Source organism: Neolamprologus multifasciatus, chromosome 1, assembly GCF_963576455.1.
Source record: "Neolamprologus multifasciatus chromosome 1, fNeoMul1.2, whole genome shotgun sequence".
Classification (NCBI taxonomy): Eukaryota; Metazoa; Chordata; class Actinopteri; order Cichliformes; family Cichlidae; genus Neolamprologus; species Neolamprologus multifasciatus.
Window position 1 is genome coordinate 5689239 of NC_140439.1, and position 12185 is coordinate 5701423.

Below are 12185 nucleotides of genomic sequence, written 5' to 3' on the forward strand. Positions count from 1 at the left end.
GAGTGGACTTTATCAAAGTAGATGTCTTTCTGGAAGCGCTGCAACTAAGTTTAAGAATATAATCCAGCCACTGTTATCATCGTCAATGCCCTGTACCAACACAGAGCAGAGCAGCTATCTGAACGCTACCCCAACAGAGGTCGATTATCTTGTTAATAATTTCACCTCCTCACTACGTACGACTCTGGATACTGTAGCTCCAGTGAAAACTAAGGTCTCTAATCAGAAGTACCTGACCCCGTGGTATAATTCTCAAACACGTACCCTAAAGCAGATGACTCGTAAGCTGGAGAGGAAATGGCGTGTCACAAATTTAGAGGATCATCATTTAGCCTGGAGAAATAGTTTGTTGCTTTATAACAAAGCCCTCCGCAAAGCCAGAACAGCTTACTATTCGTCACTGATTGAAGAAAATAAGAACAACCCCAGGTTTCTCTTCAGCACTGTAGCCAGGCTGACAAAAAGTCCGAGTGCTATAAAGGTTGTCCTTTACGTGATTGTTGTTGTGATTTGGCGCTATATATATATCAATGCACAGAGGATAATGAGGGAAAAACAGCTGGGACTAATTACATATAATAAGACAAGGAAGCAAAAGTGAAAACACTGAACACAGGAAGTGTCAGAATCAAACAGGAATCATGACACATTCACAAAGACGTGGACTTGACACTGTGACACGGAGACTGACAGAGGAGAGCACGAAACAAGTGAGACCCAGAAAAACACAGAGACCTAAAGACTGAAACTATAACATAAGCACAAGACCATAAAGAGAACTGTGAATAACAACAAATCAAAGAATATTAACTCACACTAGAAAGTACACACACTGGGTCACAGAGTGACATAAATCATATGTAACTAATCCATCTCACTTTATAATCAACCATAATGTCAGTAACATGAGTGGTTATGGATCATATTGGATTATGCTTTGTTTACCCCAATATCTGCTCCCACAGCTTTAGCCATTAACAAGCCAGTACTGAGACTGGGATGGGTACCCTGCTGTGTACGAGGCATTCATTTAAAAATATTGTAGTTTTGAATTGGGGGAAACCAATCAACTCAACTGATTTGGACGCCAGCGCAAATATATTAAATAAGTTAAATGTGAGAGCATCCTCTAGAGCAGGGGTCCCCAACTCCAGGCCTCGAGGGCCGGTGTCCTGCAGGTTTTAGATGTCCTTGATCCAACGCAGCTGATTTAAATGGCTAAATGACCTCCTCTGAAGTTCTCCAGAAGCCTGGTAATGAGCTAATCATTTGATTCAGGTGTGTAGACCCAGGATGAGATCTAAAACCTGCAGGACACCGGCCCTCGAGGCCTGGAGTTGGGGACCCCTGCTTTAAGCCCCTGGGTGATTGGATCCCAGAGGTACAGAACAGGTAAGAAAAACCACTTAAATCTCTCCAGTTGGAGTGTAAAGAGTAAAAGCTCACACTGTATGCACAGAAATGTTAGGTAAAGTCCTCCAGTCGTGTTTTTTCTGAATAACTACATTACTCATTACAGTTTTTACCCCTTAGCTGAAAGTCTTGTGAATGTGATAACTTGAGAACAAAGCAAAAGGAATTTTAAATTGATACCATGAGTGTATCTACTGGACGGCTCAGGGATAGAACTGGCAGCTGCCCGTGTCTTTGGACCACATTTTTTAATTACACTGAATGTAGAAATGGACATCCCCAATTCCAAAAAAGAAAAAAGGAGGCTGTGTAAAATGCCAATAAAATTGAGCAAACACGTAATTTATTCCCAATAGAACACAGAAAATATGTGAGACATTTTACTATTTCATGAAAAACATTAGCTCACTTTTAATCTGATGGCAGCAACACTTATCGGGAAAACAAATGGCTGGAAAATTGGTACTAAAAAGAAACCGAAAGAACAATTGAAACTAATTAGGTTGGATGGTACCAGACTGAGTTTCACCAATCAGTAAAAAAACTGCAGCTACAAATTCTAGAAAGATTTCTTCAGATGCCCGAACCACCTCAGCTGGCTCCTTTCGATGTGGAGCAGCAGCGGCTCTACTCTGAGCCCCTCCCGGATGGCCGAACTTCTCACCCTATCTCTAAGGGAGAGGCCAGCCACCCTTCGGAGGAAGCTCATTTCCGCCGCTTGTATCCGCGATCTCGTTCTTTCGGTAACTACCCACAGCTCGTGGCCATAGGTGAGGGTAGGGAAATTGAGAGCTTCGCTTTTACACTCAGCTCCCTCTTCACCACGACGGACCGGTGCTGCGTCCGCATTACTGCAGCTGCAGCCCCAATCCGTCTGTTGATCTCCGGCTCCCTTCTCCCATCACTCGTGAACAAGACCCCGAGATACTTGAACTCCTCCACTTGGGGCAGGACCTCATCCCCGACCCGGAGTGGGCACTCCACCCTTTTCCGGCTGAGAACCATGACCTCAGATTTGGAGGTGCTGATCCTCATTCCCGCTGCTTCACACTCGGCTGCGAATCGCTCCAGTGCGAGCTGGAGGCCCTCACCCGATGAAGCCAACAGAACCACATCATCCGCAAAAAGCAGAGATGAGATTCTGAGGCCACCGAAGCGAAAACTCCACCACTTGGCTGCGCCTAGAAATCCTGTCCATAAAAATTATGAAAAATGTTTGTGAACCCAGTTCACCATGCCATTAATATTTCTATTATTTCAAATTAACACCAACCAAAATCCGACTAGACTGTTTTTATTAGTTCACATCATACTAATGTCATACATGCATACATCTTACGACTGGATTTTGTGTGTGTTTAGATAAGCCATGCATGTTGTTCTGCAGCCCAGTGGGCCGAGACGTCCCAGTTCTGATGGCTGACAGAGTAATGGACGGGACTCCCTGTGGACCGTATGAGGTGGACCTGTGTGTTAATGGAAGATGTCAGGTACATATGTATCCAATACTGCACATATGTAATGAAACCACATACAGTTTGACTTTTTCCATTCGTGACTTCTGTCTTCTGGGGCCTCCCAGCTCTAGATAGATTCAGTATGTCACTGTGACACACTACACCAGCTGAGCGCGTAGCTGGACTGGCCATTGGGCATACCAGTGGGCCGATGGTGATTTTTCATTTCTATGTTTGTTTGTTTGTTTTTGTAACGGTGTAAAGAATGAAAGGTGGTGGATTAGCTAATTGGTCACAATCAACTCTGGGCTGGAGAAATTACAACACATCCGTATTGAGGTGAAGAGGAACGCGATTTGTCCCGGACTTCAGCGAGAATGAAAAAAAGACACAAAGCTGGAGTTATTCTGTCTTTGCTGCACAGCTGCCTCTTCTCTCATTCTCCCCCCTCCCTCTCCTATCAGCTGATCGGCTTTCCTCTCTTGTTTATCGCCCACTTTGTGCCAGAAACAGGAAACCAGCGGATGTCGCGCTAAACAACAGCAGCACGTTTAAGCTTGATCAGCTGTTGTTAGGATTTATTTAATATTAATTTCTAGTATCAGCTGATGTTTGCTGGAGCCACAGCTGTAAAGCTGCTGGTCATGATGGTTTGGATATGTGGTGAGAGGGAAACATGAAGATGATACAAATCATGCATATATACCAACAACAGTGTACATCACTGTCACAACAGCGTTTGTTTTAGTTCAAGGACTTCATGGTTTTTCCTGTAATACCTGGTGGTGTAGTCGGTGATTTTTGTCCCAGTCCAGCTAATTGGGTGGTCAAGGCGCAGACTCCCAGCACATCATTTTCAAACCCCCTGCAGTCTTTCGCTACTTGGGTTAAACACGATATATAAGTCACTTAGAGCACTTCTAAATGTTAATGTTTGGTTTATTTCAGTGTTTGATTTGTTCCTGAGTAAATCGGTTTGGCTGAGATTAAAGTTCAGCTTCATAACTGGACCGTTTTATTCAATTTCACCTGTCATATTATGAAAATGTTTCCTCCTGAATTTAAATATTTTTTTTATGTTAGATTTAATTCAGAGTCAGCTGTTTAAATAAAAAAAGAACATTTTACATCAGGGGATATGACGGCACACCTCGGGTGTCATTGTCCATCATTACGTTTGTTGCAGAGAAACAAGCACAGGGCTTTCATTGATTTAGCGTTATGGTGAATTATATATTTTCATTAGAGATGGCACGATGTCCGATACCGATACCAATATCATAAATTTGGATATCTGCCGATACCAATATGAATCCGATATAGTGTATTTTGTAATCAATAAAACTTTCTTGCTGCATTTTGTATAAGTTCATACTCAAGTTTTAAAAAACAAACACTAAATCTATTTTGTTATACCTGTATGTAAAAAAAATACACTGCACCCAAAATATTTCATAGTTCAGCAAAACTGATCAATCTAATAAACTTAAACCTGCTCCATCCTCCCTACTCTGGTATTTTAAAGAGCACTTAGCAGAAATATTAAACAGCCTAACTAATAGGATTACCACCTCCCATCAAAAATATTAGGGATTATATTTGTCTCAGAAACAGTTCATAACTTCCCTTTAACTCATTCATGTCACCTAAAAGGTAAACCTGTTTCTCCATCACCTGTTCAGCTCTGATGATTCAGTAAGGACATCTCCTGGTTTCATGTTTCCCTCTCACCACATATCCAAACCATCATGACCAGCAGCTTTACACCTGTGGCTCCAGCAAACATCAGCTGATACTAGAAATTAATATTAAATAAATTCTAACAACAGCTGATCAAGCTTAAACATGCTGCTGTTGTTTATCCGCTGGTTTCCTCTTTCTGGCGCAAAGTGGGCGATAAACAAAAGTCATGAGGCTTTTCTGACTTGCGACAGAAAAGCCAATCAGCTGATCATTGATCAGTTTCATAATTGAAGTAGCAGCAGGGAGGGAGGGGGAGAGAGAGAGAGGAGAGGCAGCTGTGCAGCAAAGACAGAATAACTTCAGCTTTGTGCCTTTTTTTTTCATTCTAGCTGAAGTTTGGGAAAAATCGCTTCCTTTTCGCCTCAATATGAAACTCCAGTCCAGTTGTGGCTCCATATATCAGTTGTTAAGGTAAACATTGAAATACTCTGCAAACATTCAGAGATGCACTTACACACTTGTTTTACTCTGGGATAGTTTTCTCTGAGATGAAATGCTGCGGTTTGGAAGCAGGTAGCGAGGCTCCAAATGCTCCACCAGACCACTGACAGCAGCTCTATCACATACTGCTCTGATGCACCGAGCTGGGTTAGGCCAAGCAGCGTTTTGTGAGGTGATTATGTGATACTTCAGATCGGATAACGTTTTTTATTCCTCTCCGATATCCAATCCAGTAATTTAGGTCAGTATCGCACCGATACCGATACGTAATATCGGATCGGTCCTTCTCTAATTTTCACGTACTTTATATTTGTTTTGTAGTTGTGTCTTATTTTGAAATAAATATTTGGGTGTTACCATATCGACCAAAGAGCTTTAAGGGGGAGAGAGGAGGATGTTACTCTCAATGTTGTTGGCGCATTTCAGGAGGACACTTCTAATAAAGTTACACAATTACACCGTGAGTTTGCATTGATTATTATATTTTCAAAATACCACAGTTTTGTTTTGGTCGTATCATTTTATTTTGTTGTATTTATTTGCGAAACGTTAAGGCCGGTCTGTGAAAATATGTGTGAAATATATGAAAATGATGTGCCGGGAGCCGCGCCTTGACCACCCGGTCAGCTGGGGGGTAACAGACATCTCCGAAAACGTCAGAGCACTTTTGCAAATATGTCTTGATAAATCGAGCAGATATTTGAAGTTTACGCAGCACCGTTCTCGACTGAAAATATTTTAAAAGTTTATTTTGTGATCCAGAAAGAGTAATATTTCAAACTCCGCCACTCTGTGTTCCTCCGCCATTGCCTCGTTTGAGTGTTGGACGAAATGCATTCTGGGATATTGCATTTTGTCATTTCGAGCTGATTGGAGACCCAAACAACCAATCAGATTTTTTTGCATCCAAGTCTGTGATTGGCTGGTTTTGTGGCACAAACATAACGGTGTAGAGAAAGAGTTGAACGTTGAAGGGGAGAAATGTTGAGAGCGCGAGCAACACATTGCGAGCAACACGCAAATGCAAAAACTGAGCGACAGGGGCTGTGTGTGTGTGTGTGTGTGTGTGTGTGTGTGTGTGTGTGTGTGTGTGTGTGTGTGTGTGTGTGTGTGTGTGTGGATAATAGCAAACACTGAAATACATTTTTTGCACGCAGCAATGAAGTTTGTTCACTCAAATTCAGCTTTTCTTCTCTCAAAATAAATTTCTCCTCAAAATGCAACACTTGCACCTGCAAATAGTTTTTATGTGCGCTCTGAATACCGGCACAAAAATAACACCATAGTGGGAGGCTTATTTTTTTAAATCCATGTGAGTAATGGCATGCTAGGAGAGAAGCGAAGAAATAGATCTTTTTTTAATGGGCTGCATTTTCTGTTCTTTTTCAGTCCTAACAATAAAAACAACAAAAAGACCTCAATTATTTACTGTTACATTATGGGTAAATTAAATAATTTATTTCATCTGTTAATATTGTGGTAAACTCATTCCATGCTCAAGGTAATATACAATCCTTCTGGCGCCTGCTGCATGTTGACCTAAGGATATAATTTTACATATGCATACAAAGATGTAAATTTTAATGTACTTCCTCCATTTTACAGTTGGGTTTTGTTTTGTTATGGACAGAAAATCGGCTGTGACGGCATCATTGGCTCATCTGCTAAAGAGGACCGCTGTGGTGTTTGTAATGGAGATGGACGGTCCTGTAAAATAGTGACAGGGGACTTCAACCACACCAGGGGAATGGGTGAGTGTCGAGCTAGTATGCTGCTCAGATGTTTTTTTGTACTTCTTTTTGCGTTTTTTAACAAGTACCCAGTCTTTGCCATTGACTCCTGATTCGATGTGTTTTGATGGATTGTTTAAATTGATTCTTCCAAAAGCGATCCTAAATAAATATTTCAGGTGAAACCAACATATTCTAATGTTTTCTGTTTTATTAAAATTTTACAATGGTATATTATAACATGATGGATGTTTCTGTCTTTGCATTTGCTTCTTTTCCAACACAGTGAGATGCAATCTAAGTTTAGTCAGTTTAGTCATTTTGGTATTCAATATGTTTATTTGGTTACATTAATGGACCAATGTGCCTTTCTTTAGTTAGTAAAATTGTCCCTGGTTTTTATTTACTGCTCACCAGTTACTGTAATAGTTGAGAGATTATTAGATGTAAAATTCTGAGCATGTGCATGTGTTTACTAGGCCTGGGTATCATCACTGATTTCTAGAATCGATTCAATTCCAATTCACAAGGTCCTGAATTGATTCGATCCGATTCGATTCGATTTGAATCGGGTAAATTTTGCCTCAGACAGTCAGAAATATTATAATTCTGATCACTTATCAGTACATATCTATATTTTATATCTGTAAAAAGAAAGCTGACACTTGTGAGACTTTATCAAATGTGTGAGCATCACAGCAGATTCCTTTGTGTCGAAGTAACTGAGAATAAACCACAGAAAAACATAAAGGCGGTTTTCCTGGTCTGGGCAGAGTTGGGAGTTCGTCTTGTAATCGGAAGGTTGCCGGTTCGAGCCCCGGCTTGGACAGTCTCGGTGGTTGTGTTCTTTGGCGAGACACTTCACCCGTTGCCTACTGGTGGTGGTCAGAGGGCCCGGTGGCGCCAGTGTCCGGCAGCCTCGCCTCTGTCAGTGCGCCCCAGGGTGGCTGTGGCTACAACGTAGCTGCCATCACCAGTGTGTGAATGTGTGTGTGGATGGGTGGATGACTGGTTGTGTGAAGCGCGTTGGGGTCCTTAGGGACTAGTAAAGCGCCATACAAATGCAGGCCATTTACCATTTAAAAATATTGTGCAGTAGATCAAAAACGAAGTGAAGCAGAGCAAAGTTACAGAGGTTTGATTAGAGACACATCTAAGGATTTTGCAATTTTGCATAATTTTAAAAAGTTTAAATTTGTTCAGTGTTGTACAGCAGAAATGAGGCTTTACTGTCAGAAGTAAGTAAAAACAAAAAATGGCGACACCGTAGACTGGTGGGTAATGAATAAGCAAATAATGCAAAAAACTGATTTTTAGATGGGAAACTTCCTGAGAGAGAGAGAGAGAGAGAGCTCTACATGAAGTGTGATTTTTATCGTGGTGGAAGCAAAACAGCAAAAGTCAGAGGAAATTCGTGACGATGTTTATGTGAAGCGAAATGTGAAGTGTAGTTTGGATCTTCTTTGGCTGCTGGTTCAGTCAGTGTTGTTTGTAGAGAGATAAAATATCTCTCTACAAATTATTGATCGATATCGATAAATCGATACTCAAAACCCACCCCTAGTGTTTACCCCCACACATTTAAACACTCCCCTCAAGCATCTGCGTACACACCTACACAACCACACACATACACTTGTTTTTTATATTTTAGTGAGGACATCTAATTGACATAATAGCCGCTTACCCTAAACCTAACCATCAAAAATGAATGCCTAACCCTAACCCTAAACCTAACTGTAACCCAAATGATTAGATGATGCTCACCGGCTGCGAAAACCAGCCTTCCTTGACACCACACCCTGAACCCACTGCTCCACTCCTCCCCTGCATAGAAGCCACCAACCACACTCCGCTACACACCCCCACCACCCAACTTAGGGCGGGGACCCATCCGCGCCCACCCCCCCTAGAGTGGGAGAGGAAATCTGCACTGCTTCCTACACCGGACCAGATCTAGGGCACCCTTTCGGCTAAGGTCTGTCAAGGGGGCTGGTCACCTCTGCAAAATGGGCACGAACTGGCGGTAGGAACCGGCCAGCCCCAAAAACCGCCTCACCTCCTTTTTCGTCTTAGGACACGAGCAAGATGCAATGGCTGCTGTTTTATCCATCTGTGAACGCACCTGCCCGCTTCCCAAGTGGTACCCTAAATATTGTAACTCCCTCCGTCCAACTGCACACTTCTTTGGGTTGGCCGTGAGTGCCGCCTGCCTCAGGGACTCCAGGATTGCGGCCACCTGCTACACATGCTCCACTCTGGTGTCGTCATGGATGATAACATCCTCCAGGTAGGCGGCAGCATATGCATATGTGACAAAATCGTACAAACCGTATTGGGTGGCCGTTTTTTCCATAGACAAAGGAATCTGCCAGTAGCCCTTGGTTATATCCAGCGTTGTAAAAAGTAAGTAGTGCCTAACCGGTCAAGGAGCTCATCCATCTGGGGCATGGGATAAGCATCAAACCATGAGACCAAGTTCACCTTGCAACACAGAACCGTATAGACCCATACTTCTTCACTACAAGAACTATGGGGCTACAGCAAGCGCTGTGCAACTCTTCTATTACTCCCAGCTTTAGCATTTGTGCCAATTCCTTTTGCACAGTCTGTCTCTTGTGCTTGGAGAAGAACAAACCGCCCTACAAGCCGCTGTTGCAATGCAGCAACATCCGCTCTCTGGGCCTGTGTGAGATGGTCATCTCAATGGAGGGAGGCAGGAATAGAGAAAACTGTTTTCTTTCCTTAACCAAGCTAACCAGAGAAGTGGTTTCAGCCTCTCTCCATGCTTTAAGGAGGATAACGTGAAATATCTGTGTGGTTCCACCTCTGTCTGACCATACCACCTTATAGTCTACGTCCCACATTTGCCGTGTGACCATGAAAGGTCCTCCCCACTTGGCGAGTAACTTCGAAGTTAAAGAAGGGAGGAATACAACCCTTTATCTCCAGGTAAAAATTGCCTGAATCTAGCCCCTGTTGTACAAGCGCTGCTGATGTTCCTGGGCCTGGAGCAAATTTTCTTGTGACAACCTCCCCAAAGTGGGCAGCTTTGCTTGCAGGTTCAGGTCGTACTGATTCTCCTTTTCAGCCAGCCTCTGACCTTCCTCACAGTTTTCTTTAATCAGGTCGAACACCCACCGCGGCTTCCTGCCGAACAGTAACTCAAAGGGAAAAAATCCTGTGGAGCCCTGGGGCACCTCCTGCGCTGGAAATAACAGAGGGTCTAGCCAGCGATCCCAGTTACGCGAATGAACTTATGGATCGTGGACTTTAGCACTAAAAAAGGCAGCATCTACCACCCTCAGACTGAAGTCTGAAGTCCGAATAGATTTAATGCCCAGTAATGCATATAGCTCTTTTAGTGTGTGAGACATGAACAACGTGACCTGGTCAGTCAGTATCTCTTTCGGGATACCAAATGGCGGATGATGCCGAGGTCGGCTGCGAAGCTATGTTGTCTGATTCCCTCGAGGCTAATGACGAGCTACTCAGCGAATCCTCTGAGGGAGCGTCGGAACATCTCGTCTCGGACGAGGATGACAACGTTTTCTTTGCCCCCTCTGGTCGGAATTCTGCGACACAAGGGGCCGATTGTGATAACCTCGGCACACAGTCCCACGGCATGGAGCTGAAAAGCTGGCGATCCCATGGCCCGCGGTGACAACGGAGACCTCCACCTCACGATATGAGGATAAAGGGCTCCCCAAAGCAAAGCGTACTACTAAGCAGGTACTGCCGCTTTCCCCCGAATGCGTGGACGAGGTCACGCGCTGCTGGGCAAAGCCATTCTCGTTACCCAACCCCGTGCAGGGAGCGGCGGTGTTTGACTGCGCTGGAATGAAGGAAAAGGGCATCTACCAAATTCCCACAGTGGAGAATCTGGTGGCTTCTCATCTCCACCCAAACCAGAAACTTTCCATGTCACCTGGTCCGTCCCTGCTGTCCAAGGCCGAACGCCTGCAGTCCTCCCTGGCTTACAAGGCGTATAAATCAGTTGCCACCACCGTTAGGGCATTGAACGCCTCATCGCTCCTGCTAGCCCAACGGTCCCCAACCCCTGGGCCTCGGACCGGTACCGGTCCGTGAGTCGTTTGGTACCGGGCCGCGAGAGTTGAGGCTCAGGTGTGAAATGCATAGTTTTCAGGGTTTTTATCGGTTTTCAGCGTTATTTTGTTATCATTTTTATCGTTCATTGTATTAGAACAAGTGGAGGGTATTTGAGGAATGGTGTGGAAAGTCTCACACTCTCTCCTTTCAGTGCTCCGTGACAACAATTCTCTCCTTTCTCCAAGAACTGTTAGATAAAGGAAAGGCCTTTTCCACGATTAAAGTATATCTAGCAGCCCTTTCAGCCTGCCATGTGGGCTTCATGGATGGCCCGGTGAGCCATCACCCGCTAGTCTGCCGTTTCATGAAAGGGGCACGATGGCTCCACCCGGTGTCTAAACCTCTCGTCCCCACGTGGGATTTATCCCTGGTGCTGGTGGCAGTTTCACAGCCACCATTTGAACCACTAAACCAGGTGGAAATAAAAATCCTGTCTTTGAAGACTGCATTGCTCCTGGCTCTCGCATCTGCAAAGCGTGTCAGTGATATTCATGCGCTGTCAGTACACAAAGAGTGCACCCGATTCACGCGGGATAACTCTAGAGTCACACTCAGGCCAAATCCAGCCTTTGTGCCCAAAAATCCTTATCTCCAATGCACCCCATTGGAGCTGGAAGCTTTTTGCCCTCCTCCTTTCTCCTCCCCTGAACAGGAGCGCCTACATGCTCTCTGTCCAGTTAGGGCTTTATGTACCTATATAGAGAGAACGAAGGCTTTCAGGAGGTCTGATCAGCTGTTTGTTTCCTGGGCTAAACCACATCTTGGCAAGCCCGTTAGAAAACAGCGCATTTCCCACTGGATTGTTGAGGCGATATTCCAGCACGGGTCTGCCCCCCCACCCCCCCACCCCACCCCCAGAGGGACTTCGTGCTCATTGGAATAGAGGGATGGCAACCTCTTGGGCCCTTTTTAGGGGTGTTACTATAGAAGACATATGTGCAGCGGCGAGCTGGGCTTTACCTTTGACCTTTGCAAGGTTTTACAGGTTGGATGTCACTGCACCAACTCTAGCCCACACTGTGTTAAGTGTGGGTCCCCACGAGACCTCCTAGGTTGGCAGTCAGTCATTCAGATGGGCTTATCTGGCAATACGGGAGTCTGCATATCCCCATAGTGAGACACCGAAACGAATGTTTGAAAGAGAACTCGAGGTTACTCTTAACCGTAACCCCCGTTCTCTGATAACATGAGTGAGGTGTCTCACCAGATCACCCTCCTTGCACGAAGCGCGGAAGAGGTTAGCTTATCTTGAATGACGGGTGACTCTGCGTCACACCCTTTTATAGGCAGG

At 44.4% G+C, this 12185-nt stretch overlaps 1 protein-coding gene across 3 annotated transcripts in view; it reads left to right on the forward strand.

The window, feature by feature from the left end:
• The window catches only part of adamts17 (ADAM metallopeptidase with thrombospondin type 1 motif, 17), a 91310-nt gene that overhangs the window by 60068 nt on the left and 19057 nt on the right, over window positions 1-12185 (forward strand). For all 3 annotated transcript variants that reach the window (XM_085165105.1, XM_085165112.1, XM_085165121.1), the window contains 2 exons: window positions 2776-2903; window positions 6685-6805. In XM_085165105.1, the coding sequence (XP_085021231.1) occupies window positions 2776-2903; window positions 6685-6805 (249 nt within the window). The remainder of the gene's footprint in view (window positions 1-2775; window positions 2904-6684; window positions 6806-12185) is intronic.